This window comes from Chiloscyllium punctatum, chromosome 44, assembly GCF_047496795.1.
Source record: "Chiloscyllium punctatum isolate Juve2018m chromosome 44, sChiPun1.3, whole genome shotgun sequence".
In the NCBI taxonomy this organism is placed as follows: domain Eukaryota; kingdom Metazoa; phylum Chordata; class Chondrichthyes; order Orectolobiformes; family Hemiscylliidae; genus Chiloscyllium; species Chiloscyllium punctatum.
In genome coordinates this window covers 34303177-34326047 of record NC_092782.1, presented here as the reverse complement: position 1 = coordinate 34326047, position 22871 = coordinate 34303177, and the positions used below count along the sequence as shown (strand labels likewise).

The 22871-nt window shown below is 37.3% G+C and overlaps 1 protein-coding gene across 1 annotated transcript in view; it reads right to left on the bottom strand.

Moving 5' to 3' along the window:
• Positions 1 to 22871, bottom strand: part of mov10l1 (Mov10 like RNA helicase 1) — a 63466-nt gene that overhangs the window by 21172 nt on the left and 19423 nt on the right. Inside the window, exons 5-17 of the mRNA XM_072562590.1 lie at positions 22611 to 22754; positions 21228 to 21752; positions 18732 to 18932; positions 16093 to 16207; positions 15836 to 16013; positions 13847 to 13917; positions 10489 to 10580; positions 10277 to 10335; positions 6286 to 6407; positions 4942 to 5089; positions 3360 to 3544; positions 2552 to 2698; positions 438 to 559 (exon numbers count right to left, since the gene is read on the bottom strand). Coding sequence (XP_072418691.1) covers positions 438 to 559; positions 2552 to 2698; positions 3360 to 3544; positions 4942 to 5089; positions 6286 to 6407; positions 10277 to 10335; positions 10489 to 10580; positions 13847 to 13917; positions 15836 to 16013; positions 16093 to 16207; positions 18732 to 18932; positions 21228 to 21752; positions 22611 to 22754 — 2109 coding nt within the window. The remainder of the gene's footprint in view (positions 1 to 437; positions 560 to 2551; positions 2699 to 3359; positions 3545 to 4941; positions 5090 to 6285; positions 6408 to 10276; positions 10336 to 10488; positions 10581 to 13846; positions 13918 to 15835; positions 16014 to 16092; positions 16208 to 18731; positions 18933 to 21227; positions 21753 to 22610; positions 22755 to 22871) is intronic.

Below are 22871 nucleotides of genomic sequence, written 5' to 3'. Positions count from 1 at the left end.
TAGCCTGTCCCGTACTGACCACTGGATACTTCCAAACTGAGCATATTGAGCATGGGACTTTGTTCGAGGACCATTGTTCCGGGAAGGGGGTGTAGAAAGATGGAGTGGAAATTGGACACAGGATATGCCATAGGGACCAGGAAGACAATTACTGCAGCAAGTTTGGTGAAATACAGTGAGAGAATCATTAGACCTCCAGCAACTTGGACTTGGCCAAATAAACTAAGATTCAGTCTCCAGTCTATTTAATACTGTAAAACATGAGTTTACACCCTCTGCACGCGTTTTCAAAAATGCAACACCTCAACTAGAACAGATTGCATTTATTCGTACAATGATTTATAAACACTGCACGGAAAATGTATCATGTAGAATCACTTCATGCAAATACAATACAAATAGAAATCTAAAGCAGATGGCTTAATGTTTCTTTATACCTTAATCCAATCTGGTAAAATAATCCAGCTGTACTACATGTGCTTATTATTATTCTGCAGCGTGCTGCATCCCAAAGATCTTCACCATCTTTACTGTACAATTGTATAATTTCAGGGATGTACTGGCAGGAAAATAAAAACAGAGGCAGAATCAGAAAGTAAATGGTCAGCCTTACATCCCTTTTCTGGTATTAATTAATGCAAAACATGATTCTACAAGATTTATCTGATTCATTTATATTTATGTACTTTTAAGCATTGGAAATATTACAATGTTCTATATCCTCTAAATGGGTCATCATTTCCACAAGGCAATGCTATTTACTGTAGGGACAGAATTTTGTGTGTTGGCTATTTTGAAAAAGGATGGGGTGAGGGTTGTGAATCTCTATTCCTACTTTTTTTTGTTAAAAGCATGGATATTGATAAAATAATCAGCAGTAGAATCAATAATCAGAATGTAGTTTAAGGAAAAACAGCAAATATTCCAGTATATAACATAATTGCGCAATGAAATAAAAGGAAAATAATGTCAATATAAATACCTTAAAAAGTTCAAATCTATATTGTCCAAAAAATTCACAAGCTCAATTATTTAGACATTAATTATCAAATATGAAATTTATTTACTTAATAAATCCAGGTATATTTTGTATCAATAATACCAGGCTTTTGAAATGGCAATTTCTCTTCTTGAATTCTCTCTCTATCCAAAGGAGCCAACAACAATTTTTTTTTAATATATGTGGCCATTCTTCATGTATGAAATTAGTTCTGGACGCTCAATTCTAATGTCACCATTGATCTACAATAAAGTGCTGTCAGCAAGTGATGCTAACAAACTACTGAACTTGCTACAAATTTGGGATGAAATCTGGAACTTTCCTGATGGTAAACTCTCAGTACCACTGGACGTACAATATTTACCTGCTGCATTATAGGAAATGGAATCAATAAAGCCTCGTTTTATTCACAAGTTTATCTTTGTAAAAGAAAACAAACAAAGTAAGTATAATTAAAATATTTTACAAACTAGGATGGCCTTTCTGAAAGAGTATCATTCCATATATCAGAATATTTGTGTCATAAACATGGCCCAAGGTTTTAACTGATGGGCTCAATGGAATACTTGTCTTCATTTTGTTAGTTTTAAAGGTCAACAATTTGATGTAATTTGAAATAAAATTATACATACATCCATAACAAAAGATCCTACACACGAGAAATTAATTAGGAGCAAAAGACGACACTTCAGCTGTTCAAGCCTGCTCTGCCATTCAATATGATCATAGCTGATCTGATTACTCTCCAATCCTACTACCCTCATTATCCATTCACCCCCTTGCTTATCAAGAACTTTCTATCTCCATCTTAAAAACATTCAAAGATTCTTTGCACAATCTTTTGAAGAGTTCCAAAATCTTCTGAATGTTTGTTCAGCTGTCTTAAACAAATAAACCCATATTTTTTTAAAACTGGGACCCATAGCTCTAGATTCTCCTACAACAGTAAACATCCTTTCCATAGTCATTCAGTCAGGATAACTAAACATACAAGATCATGGGTTAAGTTGCTCTTTCTATTCTAAGCTACAGTGGACATAAGCATAGCCTGTCCAACATTTTTTCACAAGTTAACCCATCCATTCTAGGTATTAGTCTAATAAACCTTGTATTTATATCTTTTCTTAAACAAGGAAAACAACACTGTACACATAAGTGAATTCACCAATACCCTACATAACTGAAACATAACCCCTATTTTGGTGTTCAATTCTCATCACAATAAATTATAACATTCTATTAGCATTCCAATTACTTACCATACTTGCGTAATAACCCTTTGCAATTCACACAGTAGAACACGCAGAACCTTCTGCATCTAGAGCCTGAATCTCTCACGATTTAGAAAAAATGCTTCTTTTTTATTCTGCCTACCAAAATGGCAATTAAATATTTTCCCAGATTTTTGTTCAGTCACTTAATCTATCTATACTCTCTTGTAGCCTCCTTACGTCCTATGCACAAATTATTTTCCTACCTTTCTGTGTTATATGTACAAATCTGCAAATTTAGCTATTTCCTAAAGATTTCATCCAAACCGAAATATCATACCTCTGCAGGTCTGCAAGTGGCATTAACTCGCACCATGTCTCCTTGTTTCAACAAATTGCTTTCATGTAAACGTAAACACAGTAGGTCAGCAGCACTGTTGGATGGAGCACAAGCCAAAATCCGACTGTCTGGTAAAGTAAAGTGGATCTAAACAGAAACAAAAGACCTTTTACAGTATGAAGACCGAGTTTGCTCCACATTGGGCAACAAAATAAACTTAAATTAATCTTCTGCTGAAACAGCAATTTGCTATTTTAAAGCTTCATGCACAGCCCTTATCACATTTGTTTATCAATGTTATGACAATTGGCTAAGTGAACTAAGTTCTAAAATATATTGATAACTTGCTTACGTCATAAAGTAAATCTGACTTAACAAGGACTTCTTAAAATGGTATCATTCCTTGACAATCCTGAGTTTAATAATACTATTAAATTTGGCCGGCCTGATAGAGTGAATGTGCTGCTTTTTCATATTGTGGCAGCACATGGGTACTCATGGTTCCTCAGGAAGTGACTTGTCAATATTAGCTGTGGAGTGAGGGATGAAGAAGAGCAACTAAGCTCAGACACTTCTCCACAGAAAATGCTGATCTTAGTGGAGGCAGAGTAGGACATAGTAAGCCAATTCAAGAAAATGAAATCAGAAAATATACAAGTGCGCTGGTGCCCTTGTTTAAACAGATCATTAACTTGTTTTAACTACAGGGCAAATCCATTCACACTACGTGAATCACCAGAGGCTGTGACCAGCCAGCCAGTGTAATTGTAAATTATGCTAATTCCTATAAGTAGCAAAAATGAAATACCTGCAAGATTGCTTCGAGGATAGTGACTGTTTTTCCAGTGCCAGGAGGTCCAAATACAATATATGGTATTGGTCTGCATTCACCACGAAGTATCCTCTTAACTGCAGACTTTTGATAGTCATTCAGAAGGGAGTTAAAGAAAGTACATTCTTGCCCATTGGATTGTTTGCCTGTATAATTTCCTCCTATATTATGATGGATGAAATTGGAGGTAGTGTTATAGTTTAAATGTCTGACTAGAAAGTGTTAAAATGGGTTAGCATAACTCTCAAGAAAATGAAATGCAGGTGGCATTAAAATCGTAATGCCTAGCGTCGACTGAATTAACTTTTTTTTAATGAAGTTCATAGAGTCATAGAGATGTACAGCAGGGAAAGACTCCTCGATCCAACTCATCCATGCCGACCAGATATCCCAACCCAATCTAGCCCCACCTGCCAGCACCTGGCCAATTTCCTTCTAAACCCTTCCTATTCATATACCCATCCAGATGCCTTTTAAATGTTGCAATTGTACTAGCCTCTGCCACTTCCTCCGTATACATACCACCCTCTGACTGAAAAACGTTGCCCCTTATGTCTCTATCTTTTTCCCTCTCACCCTAAACCTCTAGTTCTGGACTCCCCCACCCCAGGGAAAAGACTTTGTCTATTTATCCTATCCATGCCCCTCATGATTTTATAAAACTCTAAAAGATCTCCCCTCAGCCTCCGACACTCCAGGGAAAACAGCCCTAGCCTATTCAACCTCTCCCTATAGCTCAAATCCTCCAACCCTGGGAACATCCTTGTAAATCTTTTCTGAACCCTTTCAAGTTTCTTTAAACTTATGTTGGGACAGGTATGTGCAGAAGATGCAGAAAGCTGCTCGGATTCCTTTCTCTTGTTTGGAAATGTAATACATTACAATGCTGGGGCCAGGGGGAAGGTGCTGAAAACAGCCAAAACACAGTCCTTAAAACACTGAGCTAATAGGGCGGCACAGTGACTCAGTGGTTAGCACTGCTGCCTCACAGCACCAGGGACCCACGTTCAAGTCCCCATGTCTGCGTGGGATTCCGCCTGGTGCTCCAGTTGCCTCCCACAATTCAAAGATGTGCAGATTAGGTGAATTGGCCATGGTAAGTTGTCCATAGTGTTCAGGGATGTGTAGGCCATGTGCATTAGTCAGAGGTAAATATAGGGTAGGGGAATGGGTCCAGATGGGTTACTCTTCGGAGGATCGGTGTGGACTTGTTGGGCTGAAGGGCCTGTTTCAACACTGAGGGATTCTAATTGTAATATGATTTTCCAAAATCAGCTGCAAAATTGAATGTTGACCTCCTGTGTAGAATCATGTGGCCTACATTTTAAAAGAAAGTCTCAAAGATAGATCAGCCAGCTTTTCAATTTTCTATCTGGACTGAATACTGTGTATGTTGCAGCAAGTGTAATAATGAGATAATAACAGTAATAATATCCTAGTCAGAAACACAGTAACTTTGGATTACAAATCAAACTGCAAATGTTTTACCTCTGTATTCAACACAAATGAATTTCATAATTACTGGTCTGTCACATCCAAGACTGTGATTTGCACTCACCATCACCATTGTGTGCAGCAACTGACAATCCTTCAGATGTACACATCATTTCAGTTGTCCTTCCCTTCATAACTTTGTTTTCACCATCTTGGCAACAGCTCTTCTTACCTGTACAGGAGCTATTTAATTTCGTAGACACATCCTTTTCCTAAAACAGTACAGGAATACAATGTCACAGCAAGTGAATAAAAGATATATTAGAAACAGATTTACATACTACACTTCACAACTGACCATTCAATAGAAGACACCTGAAGCCTCAAAAATATCTAATGTTAAACCTAGTTTAAAAAAGTACAGCAGAGCCCGAAATAATGCATTTTCCATTTACTGCATTGCTATTTTGAGCATGTGTGTAGTAAACCGTGAATAATGTTTAAACAATAATATTTAATACTTCACACTAAAGCCAGAATTGCTCCACTTTGTTTTAATTTTAAAAAAAATTGACCTCCATGTTTCTTCCTTAACATGTTGTTTAATTGGATAATATTAGCAAAAATTATGGATAAATGACTAGGTGGACCTCCTGCATATTAAGCATTGGTTTCATTCTATTACTAACTCTCCGAGCAAATTTTACCTGCTGAGGCCATCATTACCTATTCACATACAAAAAAAATTCCAGAGTAAGTTCTTAATGTGATAAAGGAAGGAAATTGAAATCCCTCTCCCCTTGCAGCAATTAAAATCGGAAATGGAAAATGCTCATTTAAACATTTTTGTTTAAATCAGGATGAATTAATGAATTAAGATGAAAAATGAATTCAGCTCAAGCCAAGACTCAAAATTCACAATCTGAAGGATTTTGACTGCCTTTTCTACATTGCCAGCGATCACACAGGTATTGCACCAAATCAGTGCTTTTCAAACGAGAGTCTGCAAAATTGTGAAAAAGTGGTCACCAGAGGACGCCTTGATGCTCCTAAGAGGTGCAAGTGGAGTGTGGGCCAGCTCTCTCAGTCAGAGGGAAAATGAAGGTACAATGAGGAGTGCTGACAGAGGCAGGGAGATCATTATTTACACCATCAGCTCCCAAGGCTCATGAGGCTAACATATGAAACAGGGCTCTTTACCAAAAATATCTAGGGGTAAATTTTATTTTAGTGACAGAAATCAAAAATACTGAATTCACTGCTTTCTTATGTCTGGCTTAATACAACCTTTACACGAAAGAGAAAAAGCTCAGTTTGTACACTTAGTGAGACCAGACCAACGTGCAAGTATAGTTGACAAAGTACTTATGGTAGAATTCAAGAAATCTTTAACACACACTAATGTAAACAGTTTTTAACTTCTTAAGAAAATCTTTAAACATTTTTAGAATCCTGAAAGCATTCTTACTTTGTTAGTCTGGCCTTGCAATCTGCAGCAATTGTTTCTTTCATTTGTCACAACTGTGTAAATATCATCCCATGTAGTAACTGTCTGTGGAGGTTTTACTGCAACATTCTCTGGAAACAAAACTGGATGAATAAAAGGGATATTACTGATTGAACTAATAATTAAAAATTTTATTATTGTTTTACAGTGGGACAGATTTATCCAACTTTCCAAAGATTACAGTTACTCCCCCAACCTCTCAAGGTGCTCAAGTGAAACACCATGGTATCAATTCAACCCTTCCTTCATTCAACATATTCTCCCAAGTCCTGACACAAGAACTATTGTATTCAATGAAATCTCACTCAACTATGTATAACATTCTTAAATGTCGTTCTTTTGAAAAACTGGTCAACCTCATTTTCCAAAAAATACAGCACTTTCCAAAATCAATTACACATGTCTATTATCTAGTTGGAGAAAAATATAGAACCATTTCCAGCAATGCGATTTGTCCTCCTACATGACACCATTCACATGCTATGTATACTTCTCATTTAAATCTCTGGATATTTTCTCTAAATGCAAATTCAGCTTTGACAATCTCCCATAACTCAAGAGACTGACCTCACATTATGATTCATAGATTCTAAACCAAGTTTAAAATATTTGAATGTAGAGTGTATAAAACGCTTACAATTTGCAACCTCACCAACAATCTACAATGTCTTTTAAACAAAAAACTTGTTTCAAGTTCTAATTAAACACACTTGATAATGTCAGAATCTAATTGAAGCTATTAGCAACGGAGTCAATATTTACTTTCGCAATCTTTTAGACACCCACTGATTTCACATTTCCTGAAACAAAAATATATTGCCAAGTTACCCATATTAAAAACCCTATTACTTAATTCTTCCCTATGAATATCTTCAGATTACAAATCATTCTCCAGCAAAATTCTAACTTCCATTCATTGTTTCCTTCCTTCACCCAAAGGCTCAAAATTGAGTCTATTATGCTTAGCATTTCTATTTATAAATTCAATTGCTATGATTATTTCAAGGTGACTGATTTTCCTTTAGTATCTATCCTGTTAAAACATGAATTGAGCTGCCTGAATTTGCCAGCCATCATGAACAGTAAAACTTTGCTTCCTTATACTGCCTTGTTGTTTAAACTGTATGTGCCTAATACAAACAAGTTAATGCTTCCATAAGTGGCGTGAGCTTGATGAATGCTGATTGGTTTAGTTTCTCAAACTTGTGCTGCTATAGAACTGTTAAAGTTAACCTCTCAGCATTTTCCTTGTAGTTTTATTTTATTGCATTGAATGAAAATGCAGATCATTTTTATAACACTAAACAAAGAATTCATTCAATGCTTGCTTAGAAATAGATTTATTTCCATGAAAAACAACATAAGAAATAGGAGCGGGGTAGACCACACAGAGTTCAGTCTGCTCTACCATTTAGTACATTCATTGATGATCATCAGTCTCCACTCCCATAACCTCCAATTTCCTGAGACCAAAACATTTGTCTACTCAGCCATACATATATTCAACAATGGAGCATCAACAACTCTTTGGAGTACAGTATTCCATAGATTCATATCTATTTAAATGAAATCAATGCTCTTCATCTCAGTCCTAAGGAGACGAGTCCTAACCCTAATCCTTATCCCAAGAATCTCCCCTCCCGTTTTTTCTAGATTCCCAGCCAGGGGATTTCAGAGGATCAGAGACTACCTTGTCAAGCTCCTTCAGAATCGTGCATATTTCAATGAGATCATCTCTCATTCTAAATTACAGAGTGAGAATGGGTCTAATTCATTCATCCTCATGAACTGTTAACTGACCACCTCCAATGTAAGGATATCCTTTTTGAAATAGGGAGATTAAAACCGTACATGGTACTCCAGGTCTTGCCTCAGTGAAACCTGATATAACCATAACAAAATTTCCTTATTACACACTATGTACTTCAATCCCCTTGCAATTGAGACCAATATGCCATTTGTTTTCCTAATTTCTAATCATGTTTATATTCTAAATATATTGCTTGTAGAAGTGTACCTGAGTTCATCTGAACGTCGACATTTACAAACTTGCACTCCTCTTAAAAAAGTATTCTGCTTTTCTACTCTCACTAACAAAGTGACAAACTCTTCACTTCCTCACATTATATCCACTCACAATCTTGTTGCACATTCACTTAATCTGTCTACAACTCTAGAAACCTCTGTCCTTCTCATAGTTATCATTCCCACTTAGCTTTATATCAAAATTAGATATTTTAAGTCTTTTCATTTAAGTCATTTACATTGATTGACACCATGCTGTATTCTAGTTACAGTCTGACAAGTTGAAAACGTCCCAATTTATCCTTCTTGCTTCACATCCAATAACCAATTCTTTATGAATATTAATATATTACCTCCGATCTCATGTGCCCTTCTCGAGGTGAAAGCAATTCTCCTTACCAGCTCTCCTCAAAAGATTCATTTGTCAGAAAGATTTTCCTTTCATAAATCTGTGTTGACTTGGTCATTCTATAATGTTTTAAGTATACTAGCAAAACTTTCAAAAGAGCTTCCAGAATGTTCCTAATGACTGATGTCAGACTAACCTGTCTGTGGTTTTCTCTACTCACGTTTTTTGTAAAGCTGTTATATTTACTAACTTCCAATTTACGTTAGCAGTCCACGAATTTAGAAACTTTTGAAAAGCTATAATCAGCTCATCTGCAACCTCTGCAGCTGTTTTTGAATCCTAGGTCTTGGAAATTTGTCAGAGATTAGTGCTTTAAGTTTCTGCAACACTTCTCTGCTAACATTAATTACCTCAAAATTTCTCACTTATTTTAGCCCCATGGTTAATTTCTATTTCTGGTATGCAATTTGTGTTTTCTAGTGTGAAGGCAAACACAAAATATTTGTTCAATATCTTTGCCATTTCCTCATTCCCCATGATAATCGCTCTTATCTCTGCCTCCAAGGCGTCAATGTCTGGCTACAGCTTCCACCTCTACTTTTAGAATACTTCATATTCTAATTTTATCCCTTTTAACAACTTTTTGGTGGCTCTTCGCTAGTCTCCAGCTTACAGTTATTCTTTGTCACCTGTGATGCTTCTTCTTTTCATCCAATAAAAAAACTTTATTTTCCAGAGTTGGACCACGGATGGACCTTTCCTGCTAAGTGTTTGTTTTTCCAATGAAATTTGTCTTGTTGAATACTTTGAGTCATTTCTTCAAACATTTTCATATTTATCACTATACTTTCTATTCTATTTAACCAATCCACCTTTGTCAATTCTCAATTCATGCCGGTGTAATTAGCTTTGCTTAAATTTAAGATTTTTGTTTGTGACCACATTATGTTGCCTCCAAAGTTAAAATGGAATTCAATTAAGATATGATCACTTTCTCCCCTGCTGCTTTTTTTTTACAATCAAGATTACTAATTAACTCTGCCCCATTGCAAAAACAGAAAATAGCTTTATCACCAACTGGTTCAACAACTTCATGTTCCAGGTGCCTAACTCCAGTCTAAGGTTTAGGAGTCCCCACAATTATTGTATTGCCTTTGTTACACACTCCAATTATATATGTTTATAAATAGTTTGCCTAATAGTAGGCATCCCTCCCACATGAAATGAGTTATCTTCTCAAAGAATCCAAGAAACTTCACAATAAAATATCACAAATGCACAGCAATGAGTGTAATCTGAATCCTGGTGAAGGGTTGAAAAGCCATAACTTCTTTTCTTTCTCAACATGATTAATAATATTATGATACAGGCATAAATGAATATAACATAAAAAAGAGTAAATTAGCTTGCTGTGTGATGTCAGTTTTGGCTGATTTATGTGAAATTTTATAATATTTAACAGCCTTTTAAACTTCAAGTACAAAACACAAAATGTTACTTCTATATTTTGGAGGAGAACTCTCCCCACAATTCCTTCTTTGACACTCGAGAAACAGTGGGATTAGAAGTTATTAATACCTTGTTCACCAAGATGAATAGCTTGTTCCACAGCAAAGAGGCATCTCCGAGTAGAGGTTCTGAAACATAAAATGTTCCAAATCAATGCATAGGCTGTACCAACTCATTTTGTTAAGTGAATTCATGTGTGCTCAATTTCTACTTTAACGTGAGTTTCTTTTTCCACAGAATTGGTTTTTCAAGATGCAACTACTATGCATTAGTAGTTTTACCTGTTATATGTAAACTCCACATCCATAGGCTCCCCTCCATAGGCTTGCTGAAATGAAGAATTAAACTTCAGTACAAGCTCATCTTCATACACCTGCACCAGGAGATCAGAGGGAAAATGTGTTTACTTTAAGTACAGAAAGATTAACTTTTTTTTAATATCCAAAGCAGCAAAGGCAAAATTACAAAGAACTTTGGAATACATAAATTAGAGAGTCATGAGAGATCTGACAAAGCCATGCTGAAGTAAAGGACCTCAACTGCAGCACTAAAGTCAGTTTCTGTGTATCCGCTAGTTCGAGGATGGAAATTGCCCAGGAGAGGGTATGAAGCCACACTGACTGCCTATCTGTCTTCTGTGGCCTTGTCCATACTCACTGGCTCTAACGGTTGATGTGTGACATATGTGATGCCAGTAGACACTGCAAGGATTGGAATACTTTGTGGAAACTATAAATAATATAACTTGGCTCTCTAAGTTTCCCTTCATTGTATTCAAATTATTTAAAGGAACAAATAAAAAAGGCTAAAATGGTGATCCATATCGAAGAGAGGTAAACAAAGTTACGGAGATGGAATCATTTTGGATTTCCAGAATTCATCTGATGACGTTCCTTGGAAGAGATGGTTCATGAAAAGCTAAAGCCTATGAGATTGAAGGCTAATTAGTGATCTGCTTGGAAAATTGGCTGATCAGCATGAAACAGAAAGAGTGATAGCAAGGAGGAAATCTGAACAATTGGACATGATAACTGATGTACCATGTATCTGTAGTGGGTCCTCTTCAGTTCAGCATATTTATTTCAGGCATGAGAAGTGGACTCAAAGGTCACACAACTACACTCATTGATGTCACAAAAACATGCGACATCATAAGCAGTATAAAATCCATCAGTATCTCCTTGTAAATTTGCATGAATGGGCAAAACACTGGCCAATGGATTTCAAATCGAGGGAAGTGAGAGGTCATTCAATTTGGACTTGTTAGAACAAGTGACTTTATAAATTTGGCAAGGCTAGAAGCAGCGGAGGTACAAAAGAACATGAAGGTTCAGTTACATACATCTGCTAAAATGCTTCAAATGGAGACAACAAGAAATAAAAAAAAACAGGCTAAAGGAATGTTGGCCCTTAAATCTGGATGACTAGAAGTCACCCTTCAGCTCTACAAAGTTTTACTTACAGGAAAATAAAACAGTAAAGCTTGGAAGCTACAGCACAGGACCATGCTAGAGTCCCACACTGAAGAATCAAGACCAGTTCAGACCAGTTTCGTCATTTCCAAGTTTCACTGCTTTTTTCCTTTTGTCTGACCATCAAAGTAGAGAACTTTAAATTACCATCCTAACAAGGGTAGCATGGACTAACCAGAACAACAGATGTACTCCAAGGGTTAAATTACAGAGAGATTATACAAACTAGGGCTGTATTCCCTGGAATTTAGAAGATTAAGAACTGATACGATCAAATTTTTCAAGATATTAGAGGAATATATAGACTAGATACATGGGAGGTATCCTGCTGGTTGAGAAATCTTGGGTTAGGAATGAGTATAAAAACTAGAGACAGACATTTAAGATTGATATTAGCAAACATTTCTACACAGAAAGGGTGAAAGAACTTTAGAACTCTTTCTAACTAGCAACCTCTACACTAATGATAAATTTAAAATCAGGGATAAGATAGAAGAGCAACAGTGGCTAAATGGAGTTACGTCACAGATAAGTGGAGTTACGTCTCATCATCTGGCAGAACAGCTTAAACGGGCTCAACGGCCTACCTTTCTGTCTCTGGAATTGTAATGCTCTGAACAAACAAATTTACTTACCAAGAATTTGTTAAATATCAAACACTACATTTTAGCACAAGTCAGCAGGTTCAGAGGGAGAGTATGTGAGAAATTTGTAAAGGCAAGCACAGTAACCATGAGATAATTCACATTTATATAGAATCCCCAGTGTACAAGGAGTTGATTTGGCCCATGGAGCCCACACAGATATCACCCCCCCCCCAACCAAGAGCATCCCTACCAAACCCACCCACTTACCCTGTATATAGGCAGAAGTGGGCACTGCAGATTCTGGAGATTAGAGTCAGGATGAGAGTGATGCTGGAAAAGCCCAGTTCAGGCAGCATCCGAGGAGCCCTTTATCAGGAATGGCTTTTGTCCAAAACATTGATTTTCCTGTTCCTCAGAAGCTGCCTAACCTGCTATGCTTTTCCAGCACCACTCTCGTCTCGACCCTTACCCTGTATATCTCATGGCTAATCCACCTAGCCTGCATATCCCTGGACACTGTGGGCAACTTAGCGTTGCCAATCCACCTAACCTGCCCATCTCTGGACTGAGGGATGAAACCCTTGCAGACAAGAGGAGAATGTGTGTGCAGTTTGCACACAGTCGCCAGAAGCTAGAATCGAACACCGGTCCCTCGTACTGTGAGGCAGCAGTGCTAACCACTGAGCCATGGTGTTGCCCCTAACATTTAATTAAGAGATGCCCCCTTTAAGCCAGAGAAGCTTATTTCCTGAGCCCAAGTGGACATCATTGGAAACATCCTAAGTTTCTTTATCAAAATTAATAAGAACATAGCAAGAACACAAGGACAGATGTAGTGAATTCACACACATTCAGTTAGCCCATTGCCGATCCCTGTTAGAACTCCATTTCTCTGAACCTAGTGTGAATAGAAAATGTAATATCAACTGGGATAAAATGTTTAAGAGATCCAGCCATTAGTGCAAGGGTGAACATTGAGAGGTAACAACTGATTTTTCTTCTAAATTAACACAAATGTTTGAATATAAGGCAGCACAGTGGCTCAGTGGTTAACACTGCTGCCTCACAGTGCCAGGGACCTGGGTTCAATTCCAGTCTCGGGTGACTGGTTGTGTGGAGTTTGCACATTCTCCCAGTGTTTGTGGGAGTTTCCTCCAGGTGCTCTGGTTTCTTCCTACAGTCCAAAGATGTGCAGGTCAGGTGAATTGGCCATGCTAAATTACCCATAGTGTTCACAGATGTATAGGTTAGGTGCATTAGTCAGGGGAAATGTAGAGTAATAGAATAGGGCAAAGGGTCTGGCTGGGATACTCTATGAAGGGTTGGTGTGGACTTGTTTGGCCAAATAGCCTGTTTTCACACTGTATGATTTCTATGATTCTACGATATTGATGCAATAAAATCCTTTTAAAATTTCCGTAATGCCATAATTTCCATCATATAGTTGTAGCTGAGAATTTGGTTTTGAATGCATTGTACGCAGTTGGGTAAGAAAGTGGAATGTTTAAATACTAAACTGAATTAGGATCTGCACATTTCCTAGAATATTGTTAGCCCAGAGTCAGGTGAAGCCTACTTACCTCCAGTACAAAGCCAGAATATCGTACTTCAGATTCTGGATAACATGAATTCTTTAATATGATTCGGTCACCTAATGGCAAAGAAAATAAATTTCAAAAAATTTTTAAGAAGTTAATAAATATTAAGGCATTTGTCCAAATAACAGCGTTTCAAAAATCCACTTTCCATTCACCAATGATTTGATGTACTCTTCATGTCAATAACTGGAGAAAGAATCAGTCAAGTTTCTTTCTCATCCCCAAACGATTTGCCTCAAAGATATAACCTTGAACATAAAACACAACCTGAATGAGAGTTAAGTTGAAAATTACAGGTTATGCTGTTTCAAGCTATTTAAGGTTTTGACACTACATTTCTGTTTTGCTGTGTTATTTATATTGTTTATTTCAAAGTATTGGTGAATTCAACATTTTCACTGTAATAACATACAAATTGTGTTATCTGTATATTTTCATGTTATCAGCAATGGAATACAGTATTGCTTTCAAACAGTAATTGTGGGGCATTTCCTTTCGCTCAGCAGATAATTGCACTAGCTATACTGGAGCCACACTTCAACTTTAATCTCCTTTCTATATCAATAAGAGGCCTTACCACGAATTGCAAATAACAAAGACACGTTATTTCCCCCAAAGTCACTAACAGGTTAACTTTCTAAACTAGTTTGACAAGGAACTGCTTTATTGATGAAGAAGTCATTGTTCAAATGATTAGGTGAACAACAAAAAAAAATCCAAATGACACAAAAATCACTGAGTTCTCCCAGTGTGTTGGTGCTTTGGGAACTTGCTCTGTGCAAGTTAGCTGCCATTTCTTACATTACCACAATGACCATACTTCCAAAGTACTTCACGGCCAGGATGCAGTTTGGGACATGGTGTAAGGCATTATATAAACACCAAAGCTCTTGTTTCTCCCGCTCTCATTGGCCCCCTCAATGATATGGATAAACCCCTACAAATCTTTCTCAGCACTTTGGGACAAACACTACATAAACCTGGACAGCTACTAGCTTTAAAATATTTCCACCAGCTTGTCTCAGACTGTGATTCCAAATAACAAAGTTTGAATTTTACTTTGGATATTTTTGGTGATGTACTATGTGAATACCTTTCTTTTGTCTAAAAGGTCATAAGAATGCTGATTAACAGAAAACGGTATGTGGCTTTTTCATTTGTACACAATAACATTCCAAATATCACTAAAACCATACTTCTCCCATCCTGATCAGCCTTGCTTACTATCTCTGGTTTTCCTTTTGAATATTACTTCTCATTGGTACTCCTTCCCAATTCCAGTTTCCTTTGAGTACTCTTCTGCTTTTGTAGGTAGATTTAATAGCCATTCTCCACCTTTTGTTTACTCCTTACCCCCTCCCTCCACCCTATCTTCTGCATTCAAACCGATATTTGCCTAGCTACCAGTAGTTAGAGGGTCACCAAACCTGAACCAGACTCTGATTTCTCTTCACAGATAATGACAGACCTGCTGAGCTTTTCCAGGAACTTCTGTTTCTGATTCATAGCATTTGCAGTTCTTTCAGTTCTTACTTGCATTCATTCATTTTTAGGTTTAAAATGCTGAATTTGTACTTGTCTTTCTTCAGCAGAATATCTGCATCCTGTTCCTGACACTTTAGTCAGTAGCTCTCTTTTAACTTGCTACTGTGCTTTTTTTTTAAAACCAACAACTGTGCTTCAAATTTCATATTGGCAATTTTATGGAACCGAATCAATATAGCCATATTTAACATACCTCACTGGATGCTGCAAAATTAGTTTTGTGGCCACACCATTGTGGCATCATATTCATGAATGAATTATTAAGCTAGAAACTTAAATTGACCCTGATACCTAATAGAAATAGAGTTTCAAAAGCGGAGATTGAGGTAACTGCGGAGATTACACAAAATGTCCTTTCAAACACAGGGTAACTGTTCAAATCTTAGCCCGCAGAGAGTCTGTAAATGAATTTTATGTCCAACTAACCAACAGATACCGACGGCCGGCCTTCAACCAACCCTGGCACCTCCAGAATGAGGAAGTCCCCTTTCTTTCTCAAGGTCACGTTGGCCATATTAAATTCCCTCATCTCCATCTTGGCTTTGATCTCTTCCAGCCACAGAAGTGTTGAAAAATGATCTTTATATTTTGACATGCTCAGAGCCTTTTAAAAAGAAAACAAAACAAACATTCACTTTAAGCAGAGATTAAAAAAAAGAACTGGATACAAATAAATTACTAACCTCTGAAAGATTTGGCTGAATGGTCAGGATATCTGCATCCCTTTCAATGCATTCTTTTAATCTCTCAGGCACAGCATACTGTGGAAGAAAGCTAGGTATGTGCCGTCTGGCCAGTCTAGACAGAATATTAACAAAGTTAGACGTGCTGTTGCTCAAAACCTCTAAGTACTTTGCATTGACTATACAATCAGTTATTCTGAACTGAAGGCAAATCAAGCAGACATTTAACATTTTCATTAAATTCACCAAGTGGCGAATCTGGCTGTTTTTTACTTGAAAGTAGATTTTAATCCTACTTGTAACTAATCTATAAAATGGTAAGTGCTTAAAAAGGGCCAGGAGAATAAATGTTAAAGAGTATTATTAAACTTATCAGAAGAGAAAGTATTGCACAGGGGCAGTTTGGAAAAGCTGCTGAATGGGATCTTTTGAAGTGTACAGCTACAGATGTGACTTTGTGCCTTTAGCACCAGGTAATAGGATGAGAATTGCTATAGAGATAGGGATGAGAAGGAGCACACAAAAGCTTTTACAAAATACTCAGCTGCTTACTGCACTCCTTAGACATTCATGACTATGTTGGTAAATTCAGTTCTAACTCTATTTAGAAATTTGCTGATGACACCACTGTAGTGAATTGGATCTCAAACAATGACGCGATAAGAGTACAAGAAAGAGATACAACGCTTAGTGGCGTGATGTTAAGACAACAATATCTTCCTGAATGTCAGCAAATTGAAGGAGCTGGTCATTGACTTCAGGAAGCAGAGTGGAGGCCATGGCTCTGTCTGTGTCAATGGTGCTGAGGTGGACGTGGTTGAACGCTTCAAGCTCCTCGGAACAAATATCACCAACAATCTACGCTGGTCCACCCACATCAATGTTCAGTCAACAAAGCACAACAACACCTCTACTTCCTCAGAAGGCTAAGGAAATTCGGCATGTCCACAAATGACTCTTACCAATTTTTACTGATGCACCATAGAAAGCATCCCATCCAGATGCTTCGCAGCTTATATGCAACTGCTCTGCCCAAGACTGCAAGAAATTTAGAAGGTTGCAAATGCAGCCCAGTCCATCATGAAAACCACCCTCCTTCCACTGACTCCATCTACATTACCCGCTCCAGAAAGCAGGCCTCAAAGACCCCTCTCACCCTAGTTATACTCTCTTCCACCCTCTTCTGTTGTGCAGAAGTTACAAAAGTTTGAAAATACATTTCAATAGATTCAAAAACATTTTCTTCCTTGCTGTTATCAGACTTATAAACAGACCGTTCATATATTAGAGTTGATTTTTCACCACACCTTCTCTGTAGCTGTAACAGTATATTCTGCAGTCTGTTATATTATCTTGGTGTACCTGTATAAGGGAGGTACCTGTATAAGGGATTGTTTGGTTGGCATGCAAAACAATACTTTTCACTATATCTTGATACATGTGATAGTAACAAATTAAATCAAATCAACATCGCTCACTATATTGTCTGATGTTACAGGTATATAGTCAGACCTGTAGCTGCACACTTCCACCACTGGATGGAGCCCGAAAAGATCACATTCAGCAGCTTTTCTAGATTACCTCTGCATCTCCCGTTCAGTTTAATAATGCCCTGTAACAGTTTGAGTCCTGGCCCTTTTTAAGCACTTACCATCTTACAGACTGGTTGACGTAACTGTAACATTTACATTTAAAATCCCTTTGCTCCATTATCCTTAGGTTCAACTTTGTTCCAATTTGGGATTAATTTTGATTAATTTATCCTTCCACATCAGTTAAAAAGCCTTGCTTCTGGTTACTTTTCTCATCCTGATTTAGGATTCTCATCAGGAACTTCTACAGTCCATCATTCCACTGTTATTTAATATATGACATGCACAAACTTTCAAGTTCATTAACAAACATCATTTCAGAAAGCTATAATTTCAATGACATTTCTTTGCAAGGCAAGAAGATTGGAACAGAATTCTGTTTAGCGCATCTGGGAGACGAGACACACCCAACCGCTTTTATGGAATGTGTAATTTGACCTTGTCAGCTCGAGAGTAATTCTATGTTCTTCACAACATCCAGCCATTGTTACACAGGCAAACTGACTTCAAAGCTAATAATGTTGCTGTAATTGTATTGTATAACAAAGGAAAATGATGCAGTAGCATGTATGAAATATAGCTATATTTCCCATTTCATCTGTTCTTCTCAAATACAAATAAATTATCACAGTAGGATTGATATATTAATGCAGCACCTCAAAAGGTGTGAACGCAGATTCATTATATTTACTGATGAATCAAACCCTGGCCATTACAAAATAAACAGAATCCCTACAGTGTGGAAACAGGCCATTTGACCCATCGGGTCCACACCAACCCTCCAATGAACAATAACATATTTAATTCAGACTTCAATTAGTCAGTTACTGGGTAGACTCAATTCCGCACCCGATTTCTAAGCATGATTGAGTGTGTAAAAAAAATGCAAATCCACACAACCACATCCTGCAGGAGGCACAGTTACTCTGATTTCACAATTTTCTCATCACATGTCGCTCATCATTTTCTTGTTACTAAAAACACTGAATCTTCTGATTAAGACAATACCACATCTGCTAGCATAACATATCAAAAAACGTATGATACCTTGAAGGATTTCTCACACTCACAACTGTGAAGTTCGTTTCTTTTTGATCTGATTGAAAGGTTTTGGATTGTATGGGGTGATAGCTGGATCTTGGTACCAGTAGATATTCCTCATCACTTGTTACATCCACCTCCACATAACATCCCATCATAAAATTATTAAAATAAAGCATGAGAAAATCTTTATTACGACCAGGATTTCTGCAAAACAAAAATACAATAAAGAAAAAAAGTATAATTATTGCAATTTGTTTAAAACAATACATATTTCAAATAAAATAAATTATTATTTTAAAAATCCAACCTGGCATGTGTCAACTCTTTCTCCAATAACAATTTATGTACATCACAGTGAAGTCTATAATACAGAAATCCATTGCATTTCAGATTTGAATAAAAATACTAGTTTTTTTTTGCCACTCTAAATGCAGAAGTTATTGGAAATTGAATTATACACTGCATGACAAAGGGAAATTTAAGACTGTGACAATTTGTATCTATCTGAATCAACTTTTCCTTTTAAATAAGTTAGTACACTAAAATATCATCCACACTGCAAACAGTGGGGCAGCCGGTACATGAGTCTTGTTATATTGCACGGTTTTCCATCAGGATTTTGAAACATGGTCACCGTATTTGCCACACAACACAACATACACAACGTTGATAAAACAAACATGCAATCTTTTGGAAATACATTTGATCAAGATCAGTAAAGCTCACTGCCAGAACATGGAGAACATCTTCAAAGGGTTTTGCAATCCAAGTATTGCACCAATTTTACACTGCTATATACACACCTAAAAGGTGATGACAATCAACTATTGGAAATATTCTATTTATGACAGCATGTTCCAATGTATTTTTTAAAAATTCTTTAATAAATTGTATCTGAAGAATCGACAAAAAAAAAATCCACATACTGACATCAATGCTTGGATGTTTATCTTGCATGTGCTTAGCTATCCGCCATCCCAAATATTTACATATTTTAAGCAAAAATAAATACTATTCAAACAAAATTCACAGTATCCCTTAAACTAACCTTTGGCTCATGGTCTAATCTCTCTCTTTATGCCAGCCTCCTGTTCCTTTCAGTTACTTGTTGCAACAGGTCTATGAAGATGAAAGCTGGAATGCTACTGTAGCTTGTTGTTGCTGGATGTCCCAGCTTGCTAAAATTGCACATTTCAACCTGCATCCACAACTCACACACTTCAACTACTTTGCAAAAAGTGCTATCAATAGCAAAACAAAGTAGTTCAAAACCATCCCATGTCATTAGTTTCCCCAAGAGAATCTGAGGTGAAATGGACACACAAGCAACTGGATCTAGCAACTCAGACTGGACAACATTAGGTGCTGTGGGCCATCAACAGCAACAGAATTGAACTCCAGCACCATGTGCAACCTCATAGCCCAGCATATTCCCCCAAACAACCACTATCATTGAGGCAGGGGATCAACCTTGCTTCAGTGGAGAGTGCAGGAGGGCATGTCAGAAGCAAAACCTGAAAGTAAGCAGGTGAAACTATCAAACAGGACTATTTGCATGCCAAACATCGTAAGCAGCAAGTCATAGAGGAACTAAGCGATCCCACAAGCAATGGAGCAAATCTAAGCACTGCCGTCCTGCCACATCCAGTTATGAATGGGGGTGGACAATTAAACAACTCATAGGAGGAGGCGGCTCCACAATTATCCCCATCATCAATGATGTAAGAGACTAACACATCAGTGCAAAAGGTAAAGCTGAAGCATTTGTATCAATCTTCAGCCAGAAGTGCCAAGTAGATGATCTGACTCTGCCTCCTCCAGTGGTCCCCAGCGTTGCAGATACCAGTCTTTAGCCAATTTGATTCATGTCATGTGATATCACGACACAGTTGGGGATACAGCAAAGCCCATGGGCCCTGACAACATTCCAACAATATTACTGAAAACTTGTGCTCCAGCACTTGTCATTTCCTAGCCAAGCTGTTCCAGTAGAGTTACAACACTGGCATCTACCTGACAATATGAAAAATTGCCCAGGTATGTCCTGTACATAAAAAGCAGGACAAATCCAACCTGGCCAATTACTACCCCCATCAGTCTACTCTCAATCATTAGTAAAGTGATGGACGGTGTCATCCACAGTGTTATCATGCAGCAGCTGCTCAGCAGCAACATGTAACTGATGCTCCAGTTTGTGTTCCACCAATGCGGAAAAAAGACTGGTCAACCATTACCAAACTAGAAAGTAGGAATTCCCTGATCTACTTTGGGGCGTTTTATACATTTAAAACCAGAAAGAAAAATAGGATTTTTTTCACATTCACCCTAAATTAGCCGAGACTTTCAATTTCTATGCTATTATTTTTTGTGGATCATAAATATATTGAAATTCAAGTATATTGGAAGAATTAAAGTTTGATCTAGCTATTTTTAAACAATAGATAGTTTTGTGCATCAATATTCTCCTTGACAATTAATCTTCAATAGTAAAACTCTTACTTTGCTTCACACATGAGTTTTATGTAGGCTTTTCCACCAGGTAATATGTGCAGCAGACTTTCACCAATTCCTTCATTTGGGCTGAGCTCGTGCGTCACCTTTTCACATTTTACATGAGCATCATCAAGAGTTTGCAGACAACCGAGCTGAGTTATGCAACGTGCAGAGGCTGATGATAGATTATTCAGGAATTTATCATCTCGAGAGCTTTGTGAATTGAGTGAACCATCTTGCTTGGATGGTGTTCTTTCCGGAGGTGAAGATACATTCTTCTGATCAAAGGTCACACTGGGAAGCTTAGAATCTTGCTGATCTGATACTCTGGGCAGGAAAGAGCCAAGGGCCATACATGATGACTGGGATTGAGTCATTCTACCGTTAGATGCAAATTTAGTGTGTGTCTGTTGTTTGGATCCATTTTCAGAGGCAGTGAGTAATTGGGGGGATGTCATAAAGAACTGATTGTCTCTCTCCCATCCCGCCAGCTTATACTTTAAAAGGCTCTGTGCCTCCTTTCCTTTGTTCCTGAAATCAGAAAATGACAGAAATAAAATAAATAAAAGGATCATCGATTATACAAATACAACTTATATCACCCCTTCCATTACTTTGAGAGTTAGAAAACCACACACATTTAATAAGGTGCCCAGAAGTTTTCAGACTCAAGTGACAGCACTTCTCAAATCTGACTCATTCAATTCAGTTTGGTCAAATACTTCCTGCATGATTTTGTACCCTCAATGCTACTGTTAAAATACAACTGTTTATTCGATAGTACACTGCAAGAACATAGGAACAGGGCATTTAGACTGTTGTGCCTGTTCTGCCATTCAATAAAATTATGTTTGATATGCAAAGTTATTTTACATAGTCTCCTTTGCAGATATCCCTCAATGCCTTCAATTAACAAACATCACTCTACCTCAGATTTAAAATTAATAACTGAGCTGGCACCAAAAGAAATGGCACATATACTCTTAAAAAGCACCTAACACTGTGATTGGCGGTTGTATTTCAACTGTTAAATTCAATTGATTAAATGTTGCACATGCAGTCGAGATTAGTGAAGTATCTAGCTGCCCTAGACAAAGATGGTGGAGAGCGTGAACCCCTTGGGGTGGAGTTTCACCAACTGTGCTATTAACCAAGGGATTCCAATCCACTTTTTCCTCTAAAGGCTTCAAAGTTAACAAGATAGCATTGAAACTTATAAACATTCTTGAGAGGGGAAAATAATTTTAGTAAAACAAAAACAGCCAATGTATGGAAACTGTATGCTGACTAAATGAAAGCATATTCAACAATGTATATACAAGCTGTAATATTGAGGTTTATTTGTGGTTTTTCTGAAGATACTCAACATTCTATTTCACATTAACTTACTCAATCCACACCACCAAGTCTTTTTTCTCTCCTTGTCTGATGGTACCAAAGTCAATCTTCCTTGTAACTTCCAATCCTTCTTTGTGAAAGAACTCCAAGTCAATAGGGTCAAGATCTTTGCTTGTTATTGCAGAAACTGATGAACTGAAAAACAGCCAAATATGAAAGTGCTACATTACTGGAAATTGCAATTTTCTCCCCAGACTGGCTTTTGCATCAGTACCTTCTGTTGCGTTGTGTTATGTATATTTGAAATACAGC